The sequence below is a fragment of the Parus major genome, chromosome 14, assembly GCF_001522545.3.
Source record: "Parus major isolate Abel chromosome 14, Parus_major1.1, whole genome shotgun sequence".
Lineage (NCBI taxonomy): Eukaryota > Metazoa > Chordata > Aves > Passeriformes > Paridae > Parus > Parus major.
The window spans coordinates 6054378-6079556 of NC_031783.1; the positions used below are offsets into that span (position 1 = coordinate 6054378).

The 25179-nt window shown below is 37.6% G+C and overlaps 1 protein-coding gene across 8 annotated transcripts in view; it reads left to right on the forward strand.

Moving 5' to 3' along the window:
• The window catches only part of CLEC16A (C-type lectin domain containing 16A), a 55818-nt gene that overhangs the window by 24494 nt on the left and 6145 nt on the right, over positions 1–25179 (forward strand). For 7 of the 8 annotated variants that reach the window (XM_015643014.3, XM_015643007.3, XM_015643009.3 and 4 more), the window contains 11 exons: positions 699–799; positions 1543–1665; positions 3052–3161; positions 3638–3682; positions 4917–4967; positions 6033–6161; positions 9708–9828; positions 13624–13775; positions 14498–14702; positions 15398–15565; positions 20699–20845. In XM_015643014.3, the coding sequence (XP_015498500.1) occupies positions 699–799; positions 1543–1665; positions 3052–3161; positions 3638–3682; positions 4917–4967; positions 6033–6161; positions 9708–9828; positions 13624–13775; positions 14498–14702; positions 15398–15565; positions 20699–20845 (1352 nt within the window). Of the gene's footprint in view, positions 1–698; positions 800–1542; positions 1666–3051; positions 3162–3637; positions 3683–4916; positions 4968–6032; positions 6162–9707; positions 9829–13623; positions 13776–14497; positions 14703–15397; positions 15566–20698; positions 20846–25179 lie in introns of those variants that run through there. The other variant, XM_015643012.3, reaches the window with a different exon arrangement.

Here is a 25179-nt window from a genome sequence, read left to right on the forward strand (position 1 = left end):
CTGATCTGTCCAAATGCCTTCTGGATTACACTGATTTTTGTTGTCTTTCCAAGGTACAGGTAAAGAAAAGGTGAACTTAACACTGTTTGTAACCTCCTGTATGTGTCATAGGTCACACTGTTTAAACTCAGGAAAACAAAGCTTATCTGCAATCCATAGCTTTTTCTTTCTCTTCAAATATTCCCTCCTAATTAATTTTTCTTTTCTATAGCTGTTGGACAATAGAATTGGTGTTCTAGAACCTAACTTCCTCTAAAATTCTGGTAAAAATGCTTACTTGTAATAGTAAGAACTTTTCAACTCTACTTAGCGCATGAGTTTTAAAGGAGTCTGTTTTATACAACAGTGATAGCAGCTCCTTAAATTTACTTATGTATGCACTTAAAACAAGCTCTGAAATGCTTCTGTATACTTATTAAACAGGCTACAAACAACCCAGTACAAACAATCAATTATTGTGAAAGTATTACATAATAAGTCCTATTAAAACTCAGAATTATTATCAGTATATAAATACAAAGCATAGCTGTAATTGAGTACACTGCAAGAAACTCTGTAAGAAACTCTTGTAATAGTGCCTGAAAATGTGCATTACTGTAAATAAAACTGCCTCTTCCATTAGCTATATGTACAATGAGATAGTTACCCATTTTTCTATAGATTTTTTTAAACACTTTCTAAATTACTCCTTTCTACAGGCCTTTTCTTGATATGGTCTATAATGCACTGGACTGTCCTGAAGATGATTACTATGCCCTCTTTGTGCTTTGTCTTTTATATGCCATGTCACACAACAAAGGTAAGTGCTGTTATGTAGAGTTAACTGCAAGGCCAGGGTTGGAGGAAACTGTAAACTCAATAGTCATCTTCTGGTTTATGGGGTTTGTTTATTGCTGTCCTTTAGAATGGGAAGCAGATCCCCACAGTCCATAATTATGTATTGTTCGAAGAGGTCTCCCAGCAAACCAGTCTTTTCTGAGAAATAACTTTGATATTTTAGAGGAATATTATGAAGAAAGATGGGACTAGTTTCCTTATATAACAAGTCAGTGAACATTTTATTTGTGTTGGGGAGGATACTAAATGGGGCTACTACAAAATAAAAATCCCATTTCTTTTAATCATACATGAACAGATTACTTAACCACCAAAGTAGAATTTAAAATCAGACTTTGATCTTCTCCCCTTTAGTCATTATGCTCTCCAGATGTACGGCTTGACTTTGATTTGATTTAGATGCAAACAGATAATCAAGAATTTCAGAAACTGCAAAATAATTTGCATTTCACCAACCACTTCAGGATGTGAGTGTCTTCACCCAGTAGGCCCCATTTAGGGCTGAGGATTTCCAGGGATTCATCAATGTTGTTTGGTCTTCGTTGTTCCTTCTTTTCCTTCTAATACAAAGTCAAAGCTATCTTGCCTAGTTTCCTATTGCTAATTGTTCTCTTCTGAGAAGGCTGCTGTGGTCTATTAAATATTTGCCTTGGAGCGCAGTCCTGTTTTCTAATTTGCCTTTTTTGTCCTTCACCCCCATAAAAGGACTTGACTCAGTCAAGCTGGAGAGAATTCAGCTTCCAGCTCAACATGCTGAAGAGAGAAATTCATATAATCATGTCCTTGCAGAAAGGCTCATCAGAATAATGAATTATGCTGCACAACCAGGTATTATTGCTTTTCCAGGGTTTAGTTTTCCTTCCAAGGTGAAATTTTGAAGATGGAAAAAAAAGCTACATAACCCCTTGTCTCTGAGGGGAAGTTGACTGTTCATCTTGCTCTTTGATGAGCAGTCTGTAGATATGGTTTGTGAAAGACTGCGATTGGCTTTTTCTTGGTTGGTGAGGAACCAGAAACTTTGGATTTGTGCTGAGTAGTTGTTTTTATGCTCAGAACTATACAAAGATCTATTGTCTTAATTTCTACCTTCTGCACTGTGGAATAAACAAAAATTGAGATTTTGAGTGGTTTCACCTTTAATGGATTTCATCCTGAAAATATGATCTGTGGCATCTTTGCTTGTAGAAATAATTCCAGTGGAGAAATAGTCTTGAAAACTATGGTGTCCTTTGCTCATAGCAGTCCTTTGTCTGCCACCTCTAGGTGGTAGCAAATTTTCTTATACTTTTTTTTAACTCAAATTGTATTTTTGGTTCTGAAGTGTTTTATAGAAAATGTGGGGTTTTGTCTTCCCTTTTTTTGTGTGTGTTAAATGAGGGTTACAATATTCCATGACCTATTCCATGAAAATATTATTTTTGTTCAAGCCATACCTCTCCTCCTTGTACTGCTTGCCTTAGAATTTTAAATGGGTGGAACTGGCTTTCCCCAGAAACTGACACACTATCAAATTTTTAAATGTTTCTAGAATAAAAATTGAATGTTTGTTTGACTTGCAAAACTGATCTACAGCATATTAACTTGTGCTGATATCAGGTGAAAAACATGTTTATGTATGAAGAGTTTGTACCTACAGCAGGAAGGAGGAGTGCAAATGAGAACGTGCTTATTTAAGTAAAGGCGTGTCTGGGGTGAGAAGTGCTGAGCAAGGGTGGAAACGGGGGTTTTTATTCAACTTCTGTATGCTGTGTAGATCATCTCCTTTTCTCTTCTAAGAAAAACTATGCCTTATTAATGTGCTATGTACAAAGCTTCCTTTCACCTTGTAACTTCATCCTTCCCAAATGTCCGAGATCCTTTTGTAATTTCAGTGTAATTCCACCTGTGCTGCAGATTGGTGAAGGCAGCAAAACCCAATGTTTGTGCTTACTGTTCTATAGTATTAATCTTTGCCTTCTTATAGTATTAGTCTTTGCCTTCTTAGGGAATGTTTCTGCTTTAAATTTTCTACTTTAAATTACTCTTTCAATTCTTTTTCCTTATAGCCATCAACATTTTAAGGCAGCATCAACACTCATCCCTGTCCAGGTGGGGGATGTGACAGAGGAGCAAAGTTTGAGAGTTGCAGGAAGAGTAAAAACATTAAGAGCATGGGATGATAAGAGCTATAACTAAACTGCTGCTATTTTGTATGTTGAAATTTTATTTTCACAGATGGAAAAATTCGTTTAGCAACTTTAGAGCTTGGCTGCCTGTTGCTGAAGCAGCTTGTGTTTTCTAAAAATGGCAGGATCATAAAAAGTGTTCACCTTGATTGTCTTGAGGTGAGTATTTTCTTGCAAACTGCCAATCACTGCATTACTGGTGTTTGAGTCTTGTAGTATAGCTGAATAATTTTTTTTCATTTCTGATTGCAATAAGTCTTAATGTGAAATTTGAGCTTCTAGAACATCTTTGCATTGGTAGCTCTGTGCTGTGACCATAACCTATGTTCTGTTCTCAGCTCTGCTATTTTAAATTGTAGTTTCTCAAGCAGTTTCTTTGTTTCATTGTCTCTCTGAAACTTGGGTGTTAGCTGTCTTAATAATGTAAAGAGAAGTGCTTTTGAAATAGCAAATAATAAACTCACATAAGCTGCATTTTCTTGGGTGTAAGAACTGTATTTTATCAAATTCTGGGATTAAGGCCATAAATCAGGATATTATTAGACAGTCTATTCTGTATGAGTTTTTGGGTGGGCTTTTTAATGTGACCAATAAGTGGTGTATGTATTCCCTGAAATGCATTACCTCTTTCCTAGGGTGCAAGGGAGGAAAGTGTTCATCTCCTTCGTCGTTTCTATAAGGTAAATATGCAAAATGCTGTAAGGAAAAGATTCTTTACAGATGGAGAATGTCTGCTGCCCAGTCTTTACATAGTGACCAAAGAAGTGCCTTTTTTAAGATGGGAGTTCCAAGTCTGTGAGAGAGAAGGAAATGTTCTCTTGCAGAATTCCTCTCCTTTCCACCCTTCCCATACCACCCTGACATAAGTCACAAAGGGCTGTTGGAAGTCTCACAGAGTTTGTACTGGACATCAACTGTATCATTGACACTAATATGGAATATGTTTGGTTTGACATTACTTTTTGTTTGTATCATATCAGAAATGATGATCTAAAGTTTTACTTTTTTTTTTTCCTTATTGAACACCTTTGCAGCGTTTTACTTTTGTGTGTGTGTTGTAAACAATTAAAGAAATTAGATTTTTTAGCCTTAGGCATTAACTTCTATATAAGGAGCAGTAAATCCGTGACAAATTTCAAGTGTCTGAAATGTCTTCCTGTTTTTCTTAAAATTCTCTTGAAGGATGTTTGCTTAATGTGACTTAGAGAAAATAAGCAACTTGTGGTGGATTGACCTTGGCTGGCTGCTAGAGGTCCACTCAGCTGTTCTCTCACTGCCCTTCCTCAACAGGATGGAGGGAGAATAGAATATCTTGTCAAGATAAAGACCAGGGAGGTCACTTGCCAGTTACAGTCATGGGCAAAACAGACTCAACTTCACAGAAATTATTTTATTGCCAAAAGTAAATTTAGATAGTGAGAAACAAAGACAAATTAAAACACTGCTCACCTCTCTCTTTTCCCAGGCTCAGCTTCATTTCTTGCTGTTTAACCTTTTCCCCCTGTGAGTGATGCAGGGGCAATGGGAAGTAGGGATTCGGTGTCAGTCCACTACAGCTTCTCTCTGTTGCTCCCTCTTCACACTTTCCCCTGCCCCATGTGGGTCCCCTCCTCCATGGGCTGCAGTCCTTCAGGACAACAATTGCTTCAGTGTGGGTCCTGCAGAGTGCAGCTCCTTCAGAGCACACCTGCCTGCTGTAGTGTTGGTACCTGCTTCGCCATGGTCCTCCAGGGGCTGCAGGGGAACCTCTCCCTTTCTTAAATGTTTTTCTAGAGGTGCCAGCAGTGCTGCTGAGGGGCTCAGCAGTGGCCTGCAGCCCCAGCCTCCCTTCACAGACACACTGTACAGAGCCAAACCTCACAGAGTCCTAAACAGCAAGGCTTCATGGGATGTCCATGTTCTTTCCTTTGGAAGGGAGAAGAAATATTTCTGGATATGTTTGAAGATGAATACCGGAGTATGACAGTAAGTGAGACCCCTTTTGCCCTGGTAAATCGTCAAACCCAGATACAGCACAGGAGCAAGAAAAAGTTCTGATAGCTGCTGATGACACTGGGGTCTTTATTGCTGGGAGTAGGATAACAAAATGTGGGTGGTGCTTTTGTCTCTGAGAAGTCGTGTCTATACTTACATAATTATTTATGTGAAACTTCACAGCTCTTTATTAAATAAACTTTCATTACTTTCCAAAATTGAGTATACAAAAATTGCATCAGCCTAATAAATGGGACACTGGACTTTTTTTTTTTTCCTTAAAGTCAAAATTTAAAATCAAACCTGGAAGAATTTGGGTTTTGGTATTTCATGGGAATTCCAAGCACAGAAAATCCTCAAAATCCTGTGCATGCAGACTTAGACATGAACAAAGGGTTTGACCTGAGACCTTGGAAAAGGCTTCTGCCTTTAAATCCAGAAGAATTTAGAAACCATGAGTAGAGTATGGGGTTTGTAGTTTAGATAGAAAAGACATTAAGATAGGTAGTAGAAAGTTGTAAGGTTTTAAACGTTAAGATATAGAAGTAGTTATAAGAACTTTGAGGTGTAGCAAATAGTTTCTTATGCCATTGTATGATTGGTTAAAGAATGTCTGCACTACAGCAAAGACTGATGAGTTAGCTATTGGTGTAAAAGTAGAAACATTGTTTTGTGGGAGAAGCTTATTGGCTTATTAACCTTTAAAAGACCTTGTAACCTGTGGTCTTATCTCCACTGACCACAGTGAAGATGCTCTCACACCTTCATGAGATCATGCTTTAACACGTCTCCCAGTGGTCCCATCTCACTCCATATCCTGATAGTATTTGGGAAATATCTTTTCTGTAATCTTGAGTTTTTCCTGTGTTTTATTTGTATGAAAAGTTTGGCAGTGTATCTGGGAGCAATGAGAGATTGCATGTAAGGACCTTTAAATAAGACACAGCATTAAAAATTCTCAAAGTTTTGGAATACACAGCAATGAGTTGTATTTGAAACAAAAGAGACAAATGCTTATTGTTCTGTATGGTAACCAGTGCTAAAATACTTTTATAGATGAAACCTATGAATGTAGAATACTTGATGATGGATGCCTCAATCTTGCTACCCCCAACGGGGACACCACTGACTGGGATTGATTTTGTGAAAAGATTGCCTTGTGGAGATGTGGAAAGAACACGAAGAGTGAGTAAGACTTTTTCTTACATTTGTTCATGATAAAATGATGCCAAAATCATTGAGCAATTCTAGGAATACAAATACTTTTCTTTGTAAATTGCTTGATTGGAAGCTTCATCCATAGAATCCTAAAAGCTTGATGAAGACAGGTCTGTGTAGAGTATATAATAATTACCTGCCCCAGGGGAGAAACTTCTCTGATTTCTTGTGTCTAGTCAATGCAACATATTCTTGCATTGGGGTTTAAATTTTTCAGACCATTCAGAAAGCTACATACAAAGGCATTTTGATGACAATGAATATGTTGTCAGCTTCTTTTGTGATCTGCTATCTCAGTCCTATCTCTTAGTTATATTCCTGTAGTAAGAATCTCCATGAAGACTGACTGGCTTTGTATTGCTCATATTTCTAGACATGGCCAAAATTTAATTTGACTTGAGAGTTCATCTTGCCAAGGTAATTTGTGATAATTTGAGAATGAGGAGAGAACCAGTAACGTATCTATTTTTGTGACTGACACAATATGTGGAGGTGATACTGACCTGAACGGCAATATCCTTATTTCCGTTCTTGGTCCTTATCTGGCTGTGTCCTGGAAGCCTTGCAGTGTCAGTAAGTCTAAGAGATATGTTACTGCACAAAATCATTATTTGGAAAGTGCTGTTCTTTGTGTTTCTTTGCATTTATATAAGTGTATTATGCAAGTATAGTCAAGTACTCTTGAAATAAAAAAAACCTATTTCCAGGAATCTTCTGAAAAGGTTTGTTTTCCTTGCTTGTAAGCCACACAGCTTTCATTATCTCAGCAAGTTGTTTGATAGAATACAGTGAATGATTTTAAAAGGTGTTATTCTTAGACAGCAGAAATGCTTCCTGGAATTCTCTCCTAGGCATTTAACAGAAGGGTAAATGTAATGTAAATACACATTAGTGGAAAATGACTGTTCCAGGATTTTCATGTTCTAATATAAGGAATAGCTTAACTTCTGTTGATGGAAATAAAAAAAAAATCAATGCAAATATTCCTGTAGATCCTTTGGGATGAAAAGGTCTCTATCATCAACAAGAATTCCCAGAATGATTCCTTATTGGTTCTCCTCCCCCAGTCACATTGCACTCAGGTTTCAATATCTTCTCAGTTCCTGTGCTGCTTCCTTCCAGCCAGGCTGCCTCACTCGGCTGAATTGCCACAGCAAAATGCTGGATTCAGGTGTACCTTGTGACACTGCTGCTGCCACTCAACCTGCTAAGGTTCTAATGATGGTTTCAAATGCAAAAATATTTGATTCTGAGTATGCTCTGACATGATTTTAAAAAGTTCTCAAGTTTATTTCACTAGCAAGGGAACTGATTATGAGTTCTTAGCTGTTAGGACCTTACTTCCTTGCTATAGAAAGTCCGTCTGAGTGGCAGCTTTTCTGCTCTTTAAAAACTTTAGAAGCTGTCAAAAATCTCACTTTATGAGAAGTTCTTGAAGTACTAAGAACATTTTTTTGTGGGAATGTAATAAGATAGTAGTAGGTTTCTTTGCAAATCGCTGTTTCTTTGTGCATGGAACATGTACATAAATGAAGAAATCAACATCAAAATGTCTAATTCTTTAATGTAAGTAGAAATCCATATTTGTTCCACGTTAACAAAAATAACCCAAAAAGTCAGTCAGTAAAATTCTAGGCCACAGAACTTTTCTTATTCTTTTGTTGAGATCTGATAAAATGTGTTATAAACAATACATTGATATTGGTAACAAACTGAGGGCTGTCAGTGTTGTAGGAAGCACAGCATGATTCCCATTTCATCTGATGTTGTTGTTAAATTTTTATTTTTTTTTTTGCAAAGGCTAAAGTTCTAATTTTATTTTCTACTCCTGTACTTTGTTCCGCACTAAATGCGATTACATGGAGATGAGTTCCATTAGTTTGATAGGAAATGAATGTGATAAAAATTAATGCAATCTAGAAGGAAGAGGTTTGAGGGGGGAGATAAGTCAAAGCTGAATAATGGTTGCCCTCCAAATTTAAAAAAAGACAAACAAAAGAAAATCTTGTTGGGTTTAACTTTTGGGTTACCAAAAATGCCAAGATTTTCCTGGTCTTGACTAAATTTGGCAAATTTTAAACCAAATACTGTGAATTCTTCTTGAAGCACCTGGTAGGAAAATTGCTATATAGTAAACCTGTATAATTTCAGTAAATCCACAAAATGTTAAAATGCAGTCTGCATAAGTGGGAGAGATCATGTCTCATTCCAAAGTGACTCTATTCTCATTAATTAAACGCTATTATTGTCATATTTTTGTTCCATACCCTTGATGTCCTTTGCTCCACATAATCATATTGCCCTGTTAAATTTCAATGGTGTACCAAAGCCATTGCTTTGGGGTCATTTCATGGAAGAACATGGTACATGGCTTCACTCTCTTCATCCCTGTTCTGCCAGAAATTTCTGGAAGCACTGCCAGTAGAGAGCTGGCCAGGCACTCACAGTTCTGCTTCACAGGAGCCACCGTTCTGTTGATTTTAAAAATAGAGGAGTGAAGGGTTTTCCCTTCAACCACTTCAGATTTGTTTTTCCTAATACTTCCTGCAATCTGGGAGTTTGTGGGCACTGCAGCTGTTCATGAATTCAATGCTCTTACTGTAAGGCAGCAGTTAATTTACAGTATGCCACAGAATTACTGTGTAGGAAACTCGTAAAAAGCAGAACACCGGAAGTAATAAAAAATTATTTTTAATTTGCTGTACTAAAAATGCTGTTCTTGTAGGGAAAGAGGATTATAAATGGTGCCTTTCAAAATGTGGCTAATAAAATGATTGTTCTTTGACACTTTGGGTCTTTGCATACCGTATGTCATGAATTTGTAAACCAAAGATAGCATATTCATTTCACAGAGGAGCTGTTGAAAGTTTCTTGGGACCATTGCAGCTTTCAGGAATGTTTTACCCTGATGAAGACTTTCTGAGAATATAAATTAAGTGCTCCAAGAATGTTACATTATATGTGGCCAGTTTTGGTGAGCACAGCAAATTAAAATGCAGAAATCCCCACTCTTTCTCTCTTAAATTGTAAACATCGTAGCTGGACTTGGCTAGAAAGGTTATTACTGTTTCAGTTGTTCAAAATGTGAGTTCTTGAAGGTTGGTTGTGTAGGTGTCTGTAGCATAGAAGTGTTGCAAATACAATCAGTCTTAAAATAATGATTAAAGAAAAATATTCCAAGATTATTTTTTCTTAAACAGCTCCTTTAATTGTTTCCCTGTCAGTCACAATCTGTATAAGTGTGCCAGTGAGAGAAAAGCTCTGCTGCTTCTATTTTACTGAAAATATGTAGCATGTTTCAGCTTTTCATGTCTTTTTTTAAACTAAGTTGTAAATAACATTCTGCGTTTCAATTTAAAATGTATTAAAGTTTAATTTTAAATGTAATAAAAAGTTACTGTAGGACAGCAAACTTGGGGGTTGTAAAAGCCAGTATATGTTTGTAAGATTCTGTTAAAATATGTAATATTGGGTGTAAAAATATTCTAATATTCTTTTCTTTAATTTCTTCAGGCAATCAGAGTTTTCTTTATGCTCCGTTCACTGTCACTGCACTTGAAAGGTGAGCTGGAAACTCAGTTACCGCTCACCAGGGAGGGAGATCTGATAAAGGCAGATGATGTTCTGGATTTGAGTAAGTAGCCCCTCAGTTTTCTAAATAGTCTAACATGAAAATATTACTGACAGTTTTTTTCTCCTAAACTGCTTGTTACTGCTCTTCTTACTTAAACTACCTGAAGTAGTTGTGTTGAAGTTCTACTGTGTATTGTAGCATAAAAATGTATTTTTCAGTTTCAGTCTTTGCCCATACAAGAGACTCAGGAGAGTATCAGTATTTTGTCATAAAGCACATAGGAGTCAAGTAATTCCACAGAAGGTTCATTCCATACTGCTGGATATGCTGTCACCAGAATCACAACTACTGTTACTTTGCAGTGTTTTTCTACTGTAAATAGTTTTGAAGCAATTACATATTATGTGATATCTGCCTTAGACTGTCTGTGAGGCTGGAGGCATTTTCAGGCTTATTTAGCAGCTCAGAGAGTGAAGTCACTGGCAGCTCAAATTGACAGCCTCAGTGATTGGTTTCATGTGGTAATGGGATTCTGTTAGTGGCAATGTTTTAAATGCCATGGCCAAGAGATAAATGAGGATACATTTAAAGCTGTTATTTCTTTGCTGAAACAGAAAAAAGTAATATTATAGTTAAATTTCTTTGATCACTCTGCCAAGTATACAGGCTTTAAAAGGCCATGACAGTCAACAGTTTTTAAAAAAGATTTGATAAAAGTTTATGATGGAGTACTTGAGGTTGGAAGGAACTTCAGTAGATCATTTAGTCTAACCCTCCTGCTCAAACTGGAGTCAGCTAGGAAAAGGTGCCCAGGACAACTTGTTATATTTGTGACAGAGAGTAACCCAAAGTGCAGGTGTATGACCAGGGACAATCCTGTAACTTCAGCTAAATGTACTTCATGGGAACAAGGTGGATTCATGACTGGTTGCTTTCTTAGTAAAGCAGAGTGTAGTCCCAGATGGGCTGCCTGCTGTTGGGAAGAGCTCTTCCTGTGAAGTGGGAGGTGCTGCAGTCGCTATCTCCAGCTTAATGTTTATCCTGGGCTGCCAGCTGTGCATACAAAGGGCTGCAAGTTTTCTGTAAGAGCTTTTAAAGTCTGCAGATGATTTCTGGAATTGGGATGACTGTAAATTATAAAATCATTAGAGATCAAGCCCTAAAGCAGATCAGGTACATTTAGACCATCTCAAGTAGCTGTTATATTCATAAATATTTCTTACAATACAATCTTTTCAGGCAAATATTTTCATAAAGACAGGCAACTGTTTTCACTTAATTTACATCTTCAGCTCTGCAAGCAGCTGAGGTCTATGAACTCTTCTTCCTTAGCTGTATTTCCTAAAACTTGGATTTTTCTTGGACAAAGTCCATGGACATCTTGGATCCATGCAATGGGTGTGTAGTGTCTGGTTACAAGCTTCATTTTGCATGAGGAGAAATTAGCTGTTGCTGTTAATCTTAGAAGGGACGCTCCAGTTCTTTGCAGCAGTGTCACACCAGGAAGCCATTCAGCCTGTGGTTCACTGTAATCCCAGACCAAATTTGAATAGTACTGAAGTTTACTGGACTTGATATTTTCTTCTGAATGTGGTTAGGTATCTCTAGCTGTTTCATACCATAGCTGTAAGTATTCTTTGATCAGTTCACTGAAAATGTGTTTAACCGCACTTTCTCTTCTGTTTTTGTCATCAAGGATGACAGTTTGACTCCTCAGCAGCTGTGAACTAGAAACAGTCATGTAAATGGAGTACATTCAGTTGTATAAGCTCAAAGGATTCCTGTAACAATTGCCTAGTAAATGAGTAACTTTCTGTTCTTTGAAAGACTTACAGTAATGATTTACTTCAAGGTATTGTCAGATCTAAAATAAAAACTTTCTCTTCTGGAAAGCTTTCTGCTCTCTGAGTTCTTGAAGTAGCATTTTTGTAGCTGGACAGTTGAATTTTTACAGCAAGTATTTTAACCTGCTTGCTGTTGCACTGAAAACTTGGTAAATACTGGTCCAAAACTATTATGTGAAAGCTCCACAACTCCATTTGATGTTGTGGCCTGTTTGTTGAGAATCTCCCGATAGACTCAAAATTTTTCAGCCTGACATACTGTGTTTGGAAGAGTCCTTAATCCAAGCACTTCATGTCTTGAGAAGAATAGGACTCCTCCAGGAATTGTAGTCAACTGAAATAAATATATTGATGGGCTAATTTGGTTAAAGAATAAAAGAGGTAAGAAGTAAAACATAGTAAAATAAGAAATATCCGGTTCTGCCTGGTGTCTCCTTCTCTAAACAGAAATAAATCCTCCACATGTTCTTATAGTAATATTTGCCTATCCTGTGTGGATTTCTTGAGCCTTTGAGGGGTAGGAGAAGGCAATTGCAATCAATCCTCACGTTAACTGAATCATGTCCTGTATGTATTCTGTTTATTGATGAAACTTGTTTTCTCAAATTTCAAAAGCTCACGGTAGATTCACACTGGTTAGCAATAATTATCCTCTTAATTGTATTAAGGCTTCTATATTTCATGCCTTTCTTTCCTACCACCCAATCAATTTTGAATGGATCTTGCTGGTAGAAGGTAATGGTTAGATTCAGAGAAATGTTAGTTGGAAAGGACCTCTCACTTGTGTTTCTGGGGTTTTTTTGGGGAAGAGGAAGTTGGTTTGGTTTTTGAAGCTTGAAAACCTTTGGTGATTGAAATTCCACAACATCTCTGGATAACCTGCTGCACAAAAGAATTTCTTCCACCTTCTGACCATAATTTTTGGCTGTTGTCTACAGCTGTATGACCTGTCACCATGAAGAGCTGTGCACTTAAACTTGTAGCTTATCCTGCAAATGTTTCTAGTATGAAAATGGTGTTAAATGTTTGTTGAGATGATTGGATGAGTAAATAAATGCTACTGTTTTGCACAGCTTTCAGAATATTTTACTTGCTGTAAATTGTACTAAATGAGAGAGAGGAAAAGATCTGTGTGCACCAAGTATATGAATGAAAGTATCAATATGAAGCAAAGGAAAAAGCAGCTCTTAGTAGAGTCAGCAGAGCTCTGCTAGGGATTGGCACTGCCAGTTTAAGGGCTGCTTGGTAGATTTCAGCTGGTGTAGAGAGGGTGATTTAGTCCCTTTTCTTGAATAATGGGATTGAACTGGAAGGGGACAGTGAGGAAATGCTGGAGAATGTATTTTGAGGTTTGTTGGAGGGGTTTCTGGAGTAAGAGAGGGTATGTTTGTTCAATATAAGTGAATTAAATATATGGATAAAGGAAAAAATGTCACCTCATTAGCTCATTTAACAAACATTGTCAGAACACTGCTACTGTTTACCTGGAGGGTCCAAATAATCTTGAAACTGAAGTGGGTCCAAGAGCCCAACATAGGTTTCAGACCTGTACAAAAGTAGCCTGTGTCAGGAGCCAGAGTTTATAACAAGTTGGAAGTGATGGCCTGCAGTGGTGTTGGGCCTAGCTGTGGTTGTTAACAAGACTTCTTGAGACTTCCACTTAGTGAGAGAAGTTGGGACTGTTGCAGTTTCACCCCTGAGATGAAGGGAGATTTTTTTCTGGAAAGTAATGAAAATGGTAAGAGAAAGCAAGGTACATATAGTACCCATCTTATATTTAACTTGTAAGATGTCTAAACCACTCTTAAAATCTCCTTTGCCCTTTCTATGTAACTATGATAGGGAAGTTAAAATATCTGTGAAAAATATGAACAGAAGCTTTAACCATGTGTTGTCAAGGTTATTACATTTTTATATGTCAACATTTTGTTATGTAAAATACCCACACAATCCAGAAAATATCCACATTCAACTTCAGTGTTACATAACCTTTTTTCCTTTATTCTTTCAGATAACAGTGATCTGATTGCTTGTACAGTCATAACAAAGGATGGGGGTCAAGTTCAAAGATTCCTGGCTGTGGATATTTACCAGATGAGTTTGGTTGAACCAGATATTGCCAGACTTGGATGGGGAGTAGTTAAATTTGCAGGTCTTCTGCAGGTAAGGGAAGTTGTAGTTTGGGTGGCCAGCTTTTCTGAGTCTAATTTCTTCATTTTATGTTGGATAAATAGTAATGCCAATATTAGCTTATATATTTAAGCTCTGTACCATGCTTGCTTGTTTCTTTGGTCACTAGTCTTTTTTTTTTGCTTCCTGCCTTTTAAAATATTTATGGTTTTCTGAAGTTTATGTAGGTAACCAGATACACAATTGCAGATGTGTTTTTATACGTTTAATTTTAAACATATAATAGCCAAATTGTATGTTTGGCTGTGCTCATTTGAACACTGAAGTCACATCTGGTTAGGATTGTGTCCCAAGCACTTCACTCAAGTAGCACATTAATGAACTCAGAGTTCTGGTTTTCCTACACAGGTAGAGAAGGTGACAGGTTGTTATTTTGAAATTATCTGTGCTTATCTAAGGAAGTTTTTCTCATTTGTCTCTTTCTTGCCTTAGCCATCACTGTTTGTATTTCCTGAAAATTTGCTATACTCAAATAATTTAAATCAATCTCTATGAATACTGATTTCTGAAGAAAATCCAACTTTTACAACTTGCAGAGTCTGGTTTGGTTCTCTTTTGTTGGGTTTTTTAACAACAGAAACTTTGTAAGAGCTTTAATTGAACATTTATAGGATTTTCTTTAAATGTTAGCATTTAACCTGTGGTTTAGAAAAGCTTACTTTTTCTTAAACTACTTGTCTTCTGCTTCTCTTTAGGATATGCAGGTGACCGGAGTAGAGGATGACAGCAGAGCCCTGAACATAATAATTCACAAGCCTGCCTCAAGCCCTCATTCCAAGCCCTTCCCGATCCTCCAGGCCACGTTTATTTTTGCGGATCACATTCGCTGCATCATCGCCAAGCAGCGCCTGGCCAAAGGCCGGATCCAGGCTCGGCGCACCAAAATGCAGAGAATAGCAGGTGAATGGCTGTCCTGAAATGATTCTGGGAGGCAGGACTTGGCTGTCATTGCATCCATGTAAAGCTGAGGCACAGTGAGGGGTGGTGGGCCACAGAAACCTATAAACCAGGGCTAAGTTTCTAAGGAACAGATTTGGTTTCACATTTAACCTTGAGTTTATGAAGTGGATGTCATACTTTTATGGCTTGCTTCATATAAAAAAAATGTAAAGCAAAGTTGAGGATATTACAGTTGATTTGATACTAAAATTTTTAGGTTAAATATAATGCAAAGGCATTTATTTTCCATTTTAAAGCAGATTGTCTCTTTAAATGGCTTTCTCTAGTGCTCAGTAACTAATGAATTACTTCATTCGTGCAGGGAAAAACAAAAGGGGTTTTTTCTTGTTAATAACTCCTATGGTTTTTTCATGCAAGGGACTTCCTGTATCCTGAGGTTTAGCTCTTTTCCACTGTATTTTGAGGTTTCCCTAGTGTGAATGTGGTGTGGACAGCAGTGTAGGAAAGGTTGCCAGAAAGATTGTCTCTTTAATTTGTCAGTGCATTTGTAACCATAATTAAGAGGGAAATGAAGGCAAGTTCTGTTAAAATCTGGTTTAGTCTTGAGTTTCTGAGCAAACTATCAATTTTCTTGTCTATTCCTCTTCCTTTTATGTATTTGAGTAACAAAAACTATCAATTGTGATTAAACATAGCTCTCCTGGATCTTCCTGTTCAGCCTTCAACTGAAGTTATGGGTTTTGGACACAGCTCTGGAGCTGCAGCCCAGCACCTCCCATTTAGATTCTATGACCAGTCCCGGCGTGGGAGCAGTGACCCAACAGTGCAGCGCTCTGTCTTTGCATCTGTTGACAAAGTCCCAGGTAAGATTAGCATTCATTGACAAGCAGTTTTTGCTTTGTGATTTCTGTCTGCAGAAACTGTACTGGAACTTGTACAAACAATGAAAAGCTTATTGTGATCTGTTCCTGAACACACAACTCCAGGATGAGGCTTATGGAGAAATTTACTCTGAGAGAAGCAATACCTGGGTGTGGATATGTGAGCAATACTTCCATGGCAGTTTCCCCAGATGGCTTAATACCTTGACTTCTTTACAAATCAAGTTAGTTTAAATCATGCTTTGCATACTCAGTATTTATGAAATACATTGTGTTAGTTGTGCATATTTCCTCCTTTAATTTGGTTCTGAACGTTTTCCTGCTGGATTGTGAAAATAGCCAGGATGCTGTGTACTGCCTCATTTCCCTCAGAGTGGGCAAGACAAGAGAAAGGACCACAGCTAAAACAGGGCCACTCCTAAAACATTAACTTGGAACTGGGATTAAAGGAATGATTCTAAATCAATGAGCTCTTTGCTTTCTTTGTCTCTTTATTGTCTGTTTCACAAATTGACTTCTTTGCAGAAATTCTTTTCCAGATGGTGACATCTTTCCTTTTGAGTTGAGTAATTTTAAAGGGAAGTCTCATACGGGTTGAAAGTACTTAACTGCGCTGTATTGTACAAAAGATCTCATTACCACTTGCTTCCAGTCATTTCACAGAATTCAGCATTTCTCTTTAAATGTGATTCAGAATTCAAATGCACAGAATTCATATTATTTAGAACACAGATGTTTTACTGCTTTAAGGCTAAATTGGAGCTCAGTTGCCCAAGTCCTGACTGGGGAACAGAAATTATAAAACCATAGATGTTGTCAGTCAGTTGTTTCAAAGTGTATGTTGTGTGAGAGGAGTGTTTTCCTTACTTGAGGTGGCTTCCACGGAAAAGGTGTGGTTGGAAAGGTGCCAGTGTTACTATTACAGTTTTCTCTAGGGAGTGTGGACTTGTGTTCCTAACAAATTACTTAATCTCCTAATTTGAAGGGGGCTGTTTGGGATGATGCACCATAGTAGTTTGTTCAAGCAACCACATACTTTATTTGAATCCTGGAAATGTAGACTTCCATTTGCAGATCCAGAGGGAAAAAATATTTTGAAGCTTTTATTTGATACAAAGTATGAGAAATGAGGCACATAACTTGAAGTATTTCAGGTGCAGCATCTTTGAAATGCATTTTATGACAGGTAGTAATATAATGAAAATGGATTAATATCCTGCTTTGCATCTGATTACAAAATAAGTATCAAATGTGAGTTTGTCCTCTTATCTTTACTGAGGAATGAATAATGTTTCCTCGTTCCTAGTGATTTACACAGGGAGCTGTTTGTGCTTGTCTCTTAATCAGGCTTGCAGTGGTTTTTACTTCAAGAGGAGAATTTTGTGGCTTTGAAAAAATTATTGAACGAGCTGCAGTTAAATTACTGGCTTCATGTATTCATTTCTTACTGCACCAGTTCCAGCTGGTGTTTTAAGTTCTACAAAGCTCACACAGTCAGTTAATTTGGTTGTACTTTTAATAAATAAATTATGCTTTCCTTTGGTGATGTCCTTTTTAGATTTAAAGGAGAGCAATGTTTTTCTGGCAACATTTTTAGAAGACTAATTACTGCTTTTGGTAGGACCATGTTGGCTGTCAGCGCTGTACATCCAGCATTGTTTTTAAGAAACTAAAAATTATATAAACATTTTCATTCCTCCTGCAAATTTCAGTCTGTGAAGAGCTTTAATACAGTTATTGACTTGGTTCCCTAATTCCTATTTAGAATTTTCAAGAGCACTCATTGCAGTTGTCTGGTTCAGTTTCTCTCATAATGCCTACATAATGCTCTGCATATGTCTGCAGAGAGCCTGCAGTTACCTTCTGTGTTCCTGTGTTGTTAAACTAGGCTTCATTTTCCTTCATTGTTCCACAGTCCAAAGTTAAAATCTTGGTGTCTGGGGGGAACAGGGTGAGGATTGTTATAGCTAAAAACTGGATTTTGTGCAAGACAAGGGTGATGTGATAGCATGTCACAGACAATGCTTCAGAACACCCCACTGAACACAGTGGACAGTGCAGGTTATCCAAGTGCAGGGACATGCTGTAATCATCTCCTGATGGGCTGCACAGTTCTCAGCAGAGAACAACGTAAGCAAAATCCCTCACTGAGTCAATTTTATCATCATGAAGTCATGGCTATGAATATACTCCAAAGGCTATTTTAAGTTATTTGCCTAGAATGTTAGAGCATTTTAGGGATAGTGTAGCTGGCTGGACTGTTCACCATCTCACGTATTAGCTATGTATGAATATATTGTACTTCTGAAGCACCTATGTAAATAAAGAAGTATGCGGTTTTCAAAGAAACCAGCAGATTTGGTAGGGGTCCTGTGAACAAAGGTCTTCCGTTGAAAGTAAATAAATAATGACTTCCTCTTCAAGCGAACTCAAGAATTAGTTTCAAGTATCAGCTCTATTCTGAGATTTATATGTCCAGTGTGTCTTAAGGGAAATGTTAACGATTTCCAGCAAAAGGTACATCTAAATATTTTAACAAGTGTGGTTGCTTACCTACTAAGTAAATTTATTTTGAAAAGCAAAAGGAATCAATAGATTTCTCTTACTATTTTATCCATTGTTAATATCTTATAAGGTGATGATGATAAGGTTTTGAGGGGAAAAAATTAAGAAAAAGACTTCTTGTTAATATTGACATGGCAAGCAAGCTGTAACAATCTTCATTTTAAAGTCTGAAGGAAAAAAATCATCCATAGCTTTGGAACACTGTGTAGTATGAGCTAATATTCCTGTCATCATCAGATGAACCTTCTAACTGTTATTTTGCTTCCTGTATCGGATTAATTCTGCTCACCTTTCCTTTTCAAGTTTTTCATGAAGGAGTTTCCAGAATATTTTTTCATGGTCAGTAGTTTCTGAATTACAGTATTTTGAATTATTTAGGCTTACCTTTCCCTCCTACCTAAATTAGCTTCTTTTGGCACACTTAAAATTCTTCCTCTGCAGTTGTTTTGGGAGAGAAAATACATCTCGATGTATTTTTGTCATTTTGAAGTAAATGCTCCCATGTAAGGACATGAATCCACAAGTGCTGTTCTGCAGAAGCTTTGGGCTTGCAATCCTGCTAAATCAGACCAGCTTTCCCTATGGCAGTCATGGGAGACCTTGTTAACTGTTTTCTGCTGTTCTGGTGAGGGTGGAAGATTTCTTCTCCCTTGAAGTGCAAATTGTTTATGGATATAGAATGCTTTGGATGGGTACAGCTTTTACCAGCAATGTAAGGGAAGCTAAATACCTTGATGTAAGCTCTTCTATACCAGTGTCTTTTGGAACTGTTCTTAATTTCATTCACATTAAGAGTTGGCTTTGCCTCACTTCTGTGGTCACAAGTCCACTGGTTATTCCTTGTTTCCCAAGCCTAACTGGTATTTCAAACTATGAAGTATGTATGAAAAATCTAATGTATGTTTTCTGTGATTAAGAACTATAGCACTCGAGGCCAGTGATACATGTGGAAGTCTTTCACATTTGAGGTGGTTCAGTTTGTGGTTAATTTTTGCAGACTATCAGGCGTCACTGTGTGTAACCTCAGTTTAACTTACCTAAATGATTGTAGAAGATCGATGGGTTTGGTTTCTGAAATAAAATAGATGGATTTATTTACATTTATGAGATAATTAGCTCCTCAAAAACTATTTTGTCTATCCCTGAGAGATCTCTTCTGCCTTGGTGGTGATTTAATTCTTTCAAGTGGTGTTCATCTTGAACATAATGAATTGTAATTTAATTTGATAAAAGTGACATTTAGGTACCTATCTAAAACTATGCTGCAGTGTTGCAGAAATTCAGATAGCATTGTGTTTCTGCAAGTGTTTCTGAGTCTAGTTCTTGGGTAAGCATGAGAAGTAGAAGGTAGAAGGACTGCAGATCAAGTCAGATTATTAACAGGAGTGATGTTTGTTAGCTTTCTTCACTGTGTTGTTTTCACTTGTACACAACCTCTCAGTGTGTTGCTTCTAACAGCATTTTCCTGGCTTGTCATATCTGAGTTTTGGGTGAGTGCTTCCTCTATGACAACAGCACATTCCCGATACAGAAGAGTTTCTGAGTGAATCATCCATCCAGTGCTGTGGGAGATTCCTATATAAAAGGATAAAGAATTGTGTGGTGCATTTTCAGCCTTGCCTGACTGGCAGATGCTTTCCCTTTTAGTGTTGACTTTGCAGTGAAGGCAGCAAGTATTGTTAGGTGTCTTACAGGCCACATTGTGGCTACTCTCAGTAATCCACAGGAGTGCCAGAAAGACCATCTGCATTAGTACTCTCCCATGGGAGAGGGAGGAGAGCTGCAGAAGAGTTGTGTACCTCACCTGACCTACAGCCCATGGTGAAGACACTCTTTTTGCTGTAAGAAGTACATCAACTTCTGAAAAGCTGCTTGCTATCTAAACCTGAAGAGGTGACTATAGGTATGTAGTTATAGAAGGAGAAAGGAATGAATGCAAGGTGGTTAAGAAAAGGATGCTACACTGCAAAGAGTTTAAAGAAGTATTACACTAGAAGCCAGAAGATGACTCATCTAAGAAGTACTGTCAGACACTGTATAGACCTTTCCAGTCTTCAGACTGAAAAAAGTTTAGTTTGTGAGAGGCTGGATGAAATTCAATGCCAGCACTAGATGTGATTGATTAAAATTTTCTGAAGTTATGTCTAGTAAAAAATGTAGGCCTTCTATCCAAGGGGTTTTTTTGTTCGCTTTTCACTTAATTATTTTCCTTATTAGATTAAGGTCTGTGACCTGTGAATATATTGACAATATCAAAAATGGAAGAGTTTGGACACGTTTTGACTGTGCGACCTCTAAGTTATAAAATGCTTTGAATCCCTTAACTCTACTTCCTTATTCATTGATCAGCCTGTGTAGCCTGTTTTCAGTAAGGCACATTCAGATTTTCTGATTTTCAAGATGAAAGTGGGAGAGGACACGTCCTCTGGGTTGATGAGGTTGGCATCACCGTGATACAGGATTTGCTTTTTACCTTTTCCCAGTTTGTTCAACAGCTTAACTCTTTCAAAATAATATTTAACTTGTAAACTTTACTGTCTTGTTTTGCAGGCTTTGCTGTAGCCCAGTGCATAAATCAGCACAATCCATCCCCACTCTCGTCACCATCCCCTTCCAGTGGCAGTGGCAGTACAGGACGCTGTGATTCAGTGACTGCAAGCTCGACATCCACTCCTTCTGCTGCTCAGAGCCCAGCAGGTATTCACTCACCACCTTCAGCCTAGGCTCTAAGGGATGCAGAGCAATTCATTGGAAAATCAAGTAACTATGTTACTGGATTAAAAGAGTAGGGCTTTATGGTTTTATATCACTTAATCAACTAAGCCAATTGAAAGTAAATTCTGGTGTAAATTGCAGTGATCTCTTCATCTTTCTGGAACTCTCAGTATTTGGCGTCTTTCAGTAGAGACTTTTAAGTACTGTTGAAATAATGTCCTGCTTGTCTGACTTCTCTCCTAGCACAGCTCAGCATGTTGAGGGTTTTTTTGTCAGTGGTTTGTTTTAACTGAAGTATTGCTTTGAATAAATCTGTAATGTAAATTTAGCCTTTCACCATTAAGGATGAGTTGATTTCCACATGAAGCATCTTTTCTTGAACAGGGTGACATTTGCTTTTGTGTGTTTATCTGATCCTCAAGTTAATTTGTAACAATGGGCTAAATACAAAATATTTGAAAATAGTTATTTAGGATGTTAATATTGAAAAGTTTTTGCAATAACACTCTTGTGGCTGAACACTTTAGACATTTCAGGAGGCTGTTTCATTGGTGCTGAAGAGGCTGCAATAGAAATAGACTGACAGTATAACTTTCACAAATGTAGGTTGGTTGTTTGCATTGGTCAGTATATTTAGGATATTTATATTAAGTGGGTATGCTTAAACTGGAACTTCTTGTTGTATTATTCCTCCTTTTTATGTAGTAGTTATAGAGAATCTTGTAATGGTGTCTGTTCTGAGTACAAATCGTGTGAGGCAAAGCCTCAGGCTGGAGACTAAACCAGGAAATCCCAAAGGCTGCATCCTGAAATGTTTTCATGCTAGAAATTACCTACTCCACCTCATTTTGGTTATAAAACAGTAGAGATAATTTGATTCTCAAGACTTTTTCAGGCAAGCCCTCATTTTAATGGTCACTTCTAAAGTTGATCACTCCTTGAGAGTGTTGTTCACTGCTCCTTCTAAGACATGCTATTATGCCTTTATTTGGAAAGCCCATCTATCTCTAAATTCATTGCAGTCCTACAGGAAATGATGCAACCTTTGTTAGGTATTGAGTGTTTTTAGGTCTCACTGAACAGTGTCAGCAGATCAATGTGCATTATATGTTTAAAGTGAGTATCCCTGCAAAAAATACTGCTGAAAAGAGTGACAAAAGGCTGCTGATGAAGTTAAGGAACAGTAAAAATGTAAAGCATTCTAGCACCCAGACTCTAGATTCAAAAGCAGCTATTAACTTCAGAGACTAACATATAGTCAAAATAGTCCTGCAATATGTGTAATTTCAGGATAAAATTTGGAATGTTTTTCTATATACTATCTATTCAAAATTTTATTTTCTCTGTTGTCAAGTGATTGCTATTGCAGTCACTTCATGGCCCAGGTAATGTGTAGTCATTGCACAGAGAAGTGCTGTCATTAGTCAAAACTCTCAGGCTGAACTGGCACTATAAGAAAACATGAATTTAATGACATGTTTCCCCTTAATGGTGTAAGAAGGCTCATGTACTAGTGTCTTTTGCTGTATTTGAATCCTCTGTGGTCAGCAGAGAAATGCAGCTTCAGATCCTTGTCAATAGGGACTAAGAGAAAACCACGGTAAAGTAAATGAAAATAAAGAATCTGTATTATTTTTGTAGGTATAAGCAATATACTAGTTCACACAAGTATCAGGCAAGACTATGCTTCATTTCAGAGGTCTTTCAAGCACACATAATCTGGTTTATATGAAAAAATGCATAGATGCAGAACACATAATTACTCATCAAGTATAGAAAGATCGTGAATTATTAAAGTATAATCACAGACTCTGGTTAACAAAATTGCAGTCTGCTTATATGGTATGTTGGTCTTTGTGTAACATAAAATTGTTTGTTTTTCCTGCATTTTAAAGAAGTTTGATGACAGGAGGTGCTCACTGGCTTCCAAACAAAAAAAAAAAGAAAAACAACAATAAATCCCAAACTCTTCCCTACCTTCCTCACCCCTAAAAATGAAAATAATGAAAAAAACAAAACCAGGGGAAAAGTATTTTGAAATGCCTGGTTTCAGTATACACTTTACCAGTTAGCAGCATGACCTGCCCACCTTTACCTTCATTGTGACTTAATCATAAAGTATGTGCAAAATGCCATGTGTTGTGCAGGAAAATTGTCTTTGGGTGTGCTTTAATTCTTATTTCTTTTGTGATGCTTTAGCAAATGTAGGTGTGAGGATCCACTTCTGTGCACAGTCACCTTCAGCCAAGTCAGAGGAAATGAACCTGACAATGGGCATTAGCTGCTTCAGTCCCAAATCAGCTGCCTCCACGAACTTGCTGCTGACTTTTGAGCTCAACTTCTGGATTTTGTTCTGCTCAGAGGGCAGTTACAAAGAGGAGGACAGTGACTGTAGGTGCATGAGCAGGTGTTCCGTTGCGATAGGATAATGCACAGTTGGTACTGAGGTGCATGCATTAGGTTGGGGATTTTGCTGGACCATATTTGCTCTGACCTTCAGGACCAAGAATCCCTGCCATGTTCAAAGGACGAGTGATCAGTTCAGACTAATATGTTGCTATTGGTATTTGAAGCGTATTTGGTACATAGTTGCAACATATCTTATAGTTTTGTTTATTGTAAAAGAATCTTACATGGAAACTATTCCTAAATAGTTTGGAATATTAGAATATTTTGTTTATTGTAAAAGAATATAGCATGGAAACTATTCCTAAAATCAGACTCAAGCAGTAAGTGTGCTTAATTCTTCAAAGCTGCTACCCTGATCTGTACCAAACTGTTTAGTGCAGTTCCAGGCAGTAATGAGCAAGTAGTGGTTTAAAACCTGTGTCTGAGTGTCTGATGGTGTCTCAAGGTCCTTATTATAGACTAGTGAGAATTCTGAAATCCCTGGAGCTAGGTCTTTCAGGAGGTATGAATGTAGGAAGGGTTTTCCCCAGTCCCTGGAGCTCTGTGGACACTTTTTGCCAATACTCAGTGTCATTTATTCTTGGGATCAGTCTCTGCATTAGCTGATTGACCAGTTTACTGCAAGTTTGAATAGTCTCTTTGGTAGTACTTACATGTAGTTGTGATCTGTAGTGGAAACTTGCCAGGAATGTGGCATGAAAGTGAGGGTCTGTTTGGCAAGTGCAGTTCTGTGGGCTTGTGCATGAACAGAAGTCTGCTGAAGTAGGTGACAGTGCCATGAGCACAGTCTGTTATATCAGGTCATAGTGACCACTCAGCTGAGACAGGGAAACAATTCACCCACTTCTGTGTAAAGCAGTGGTTTTCTCTTAGCTTAACCACTTGAGGACAGTTGAAACTAAACTGCTGTGAAGCAGAAGAGACTTGCATGATGTGAAGTGGCTCCTTTGAGGAGGAAGTAACCAGTTGCTGATGAGTGGCAGGCAATTACCAAGATAGTTTTATGTCCCAAGGTAGCATCTGAGTGCTGCTGCAGTCTGTCATGGTGGTCTCATTTCCCATTCCATTTTGAACACACACACAAACTTGTAGGAGCACTCTGCCCCTCCTTCCCTGCTTCCCTGTTGATTCTGGCACCTGCTCAAGTTGTTGAGCATGAAGAGCACCATGGGTTGCTCAGGAACTTCAGACAAGAAGGCCAGACTAGATAAAGGGGAGATGCCTATCTGGACTTCAAGGAAACTACCTCACCTATCTTCCTTAAGAACAACATCTTAAAACACACAGCTTTTTATATTGTGAACTTGTGATTATAGTGTCCTAAGCTACAATGTGTTGACAGATTTAAACTGGCCAGAGTTTGATATATTTGAGATTATACTTGTAAATCTTCACAGAGTTGTTTCAGGAAATAAGATTTGGAACATATAGTCCAATTTTTACATAAAACAGTGATATAGGAGAACAAAATAATGACAAATTGAATGTTAGTTAAGAGAAAATGTTACAACATAGAGGGTATATTGATGATTAAACAGCAAAAGAACTTTGAAAAATGTGTCACAGGAAGAAGTTATGTTAATTCAATGTTTGATATAAATAATTCACTTGTTATCACTTGTACCTGCATCAAACAGCCACACAGTGTTGCATCAACTGCTTTGTCATGAGCAAGATATACTCCTGTGATTCCCAAGTTTATTGGCTATCCTACCTAGTAGTTGTCACACTGCTTTATGGCACAGATATTTTAAAGGCTGGCAGCTTGCCCATTTGCAGTGTTGGGGAATTAGGTTTAGCTCTTTACAAGATTACTCTTCTTTAAAGTTCAAAAAGCAGAAATCATCCCTTAAAGAAAACAGAATGCTTAGCAAGACAGAAAAATCAGTGTCAGGTTCTGCAAGTGC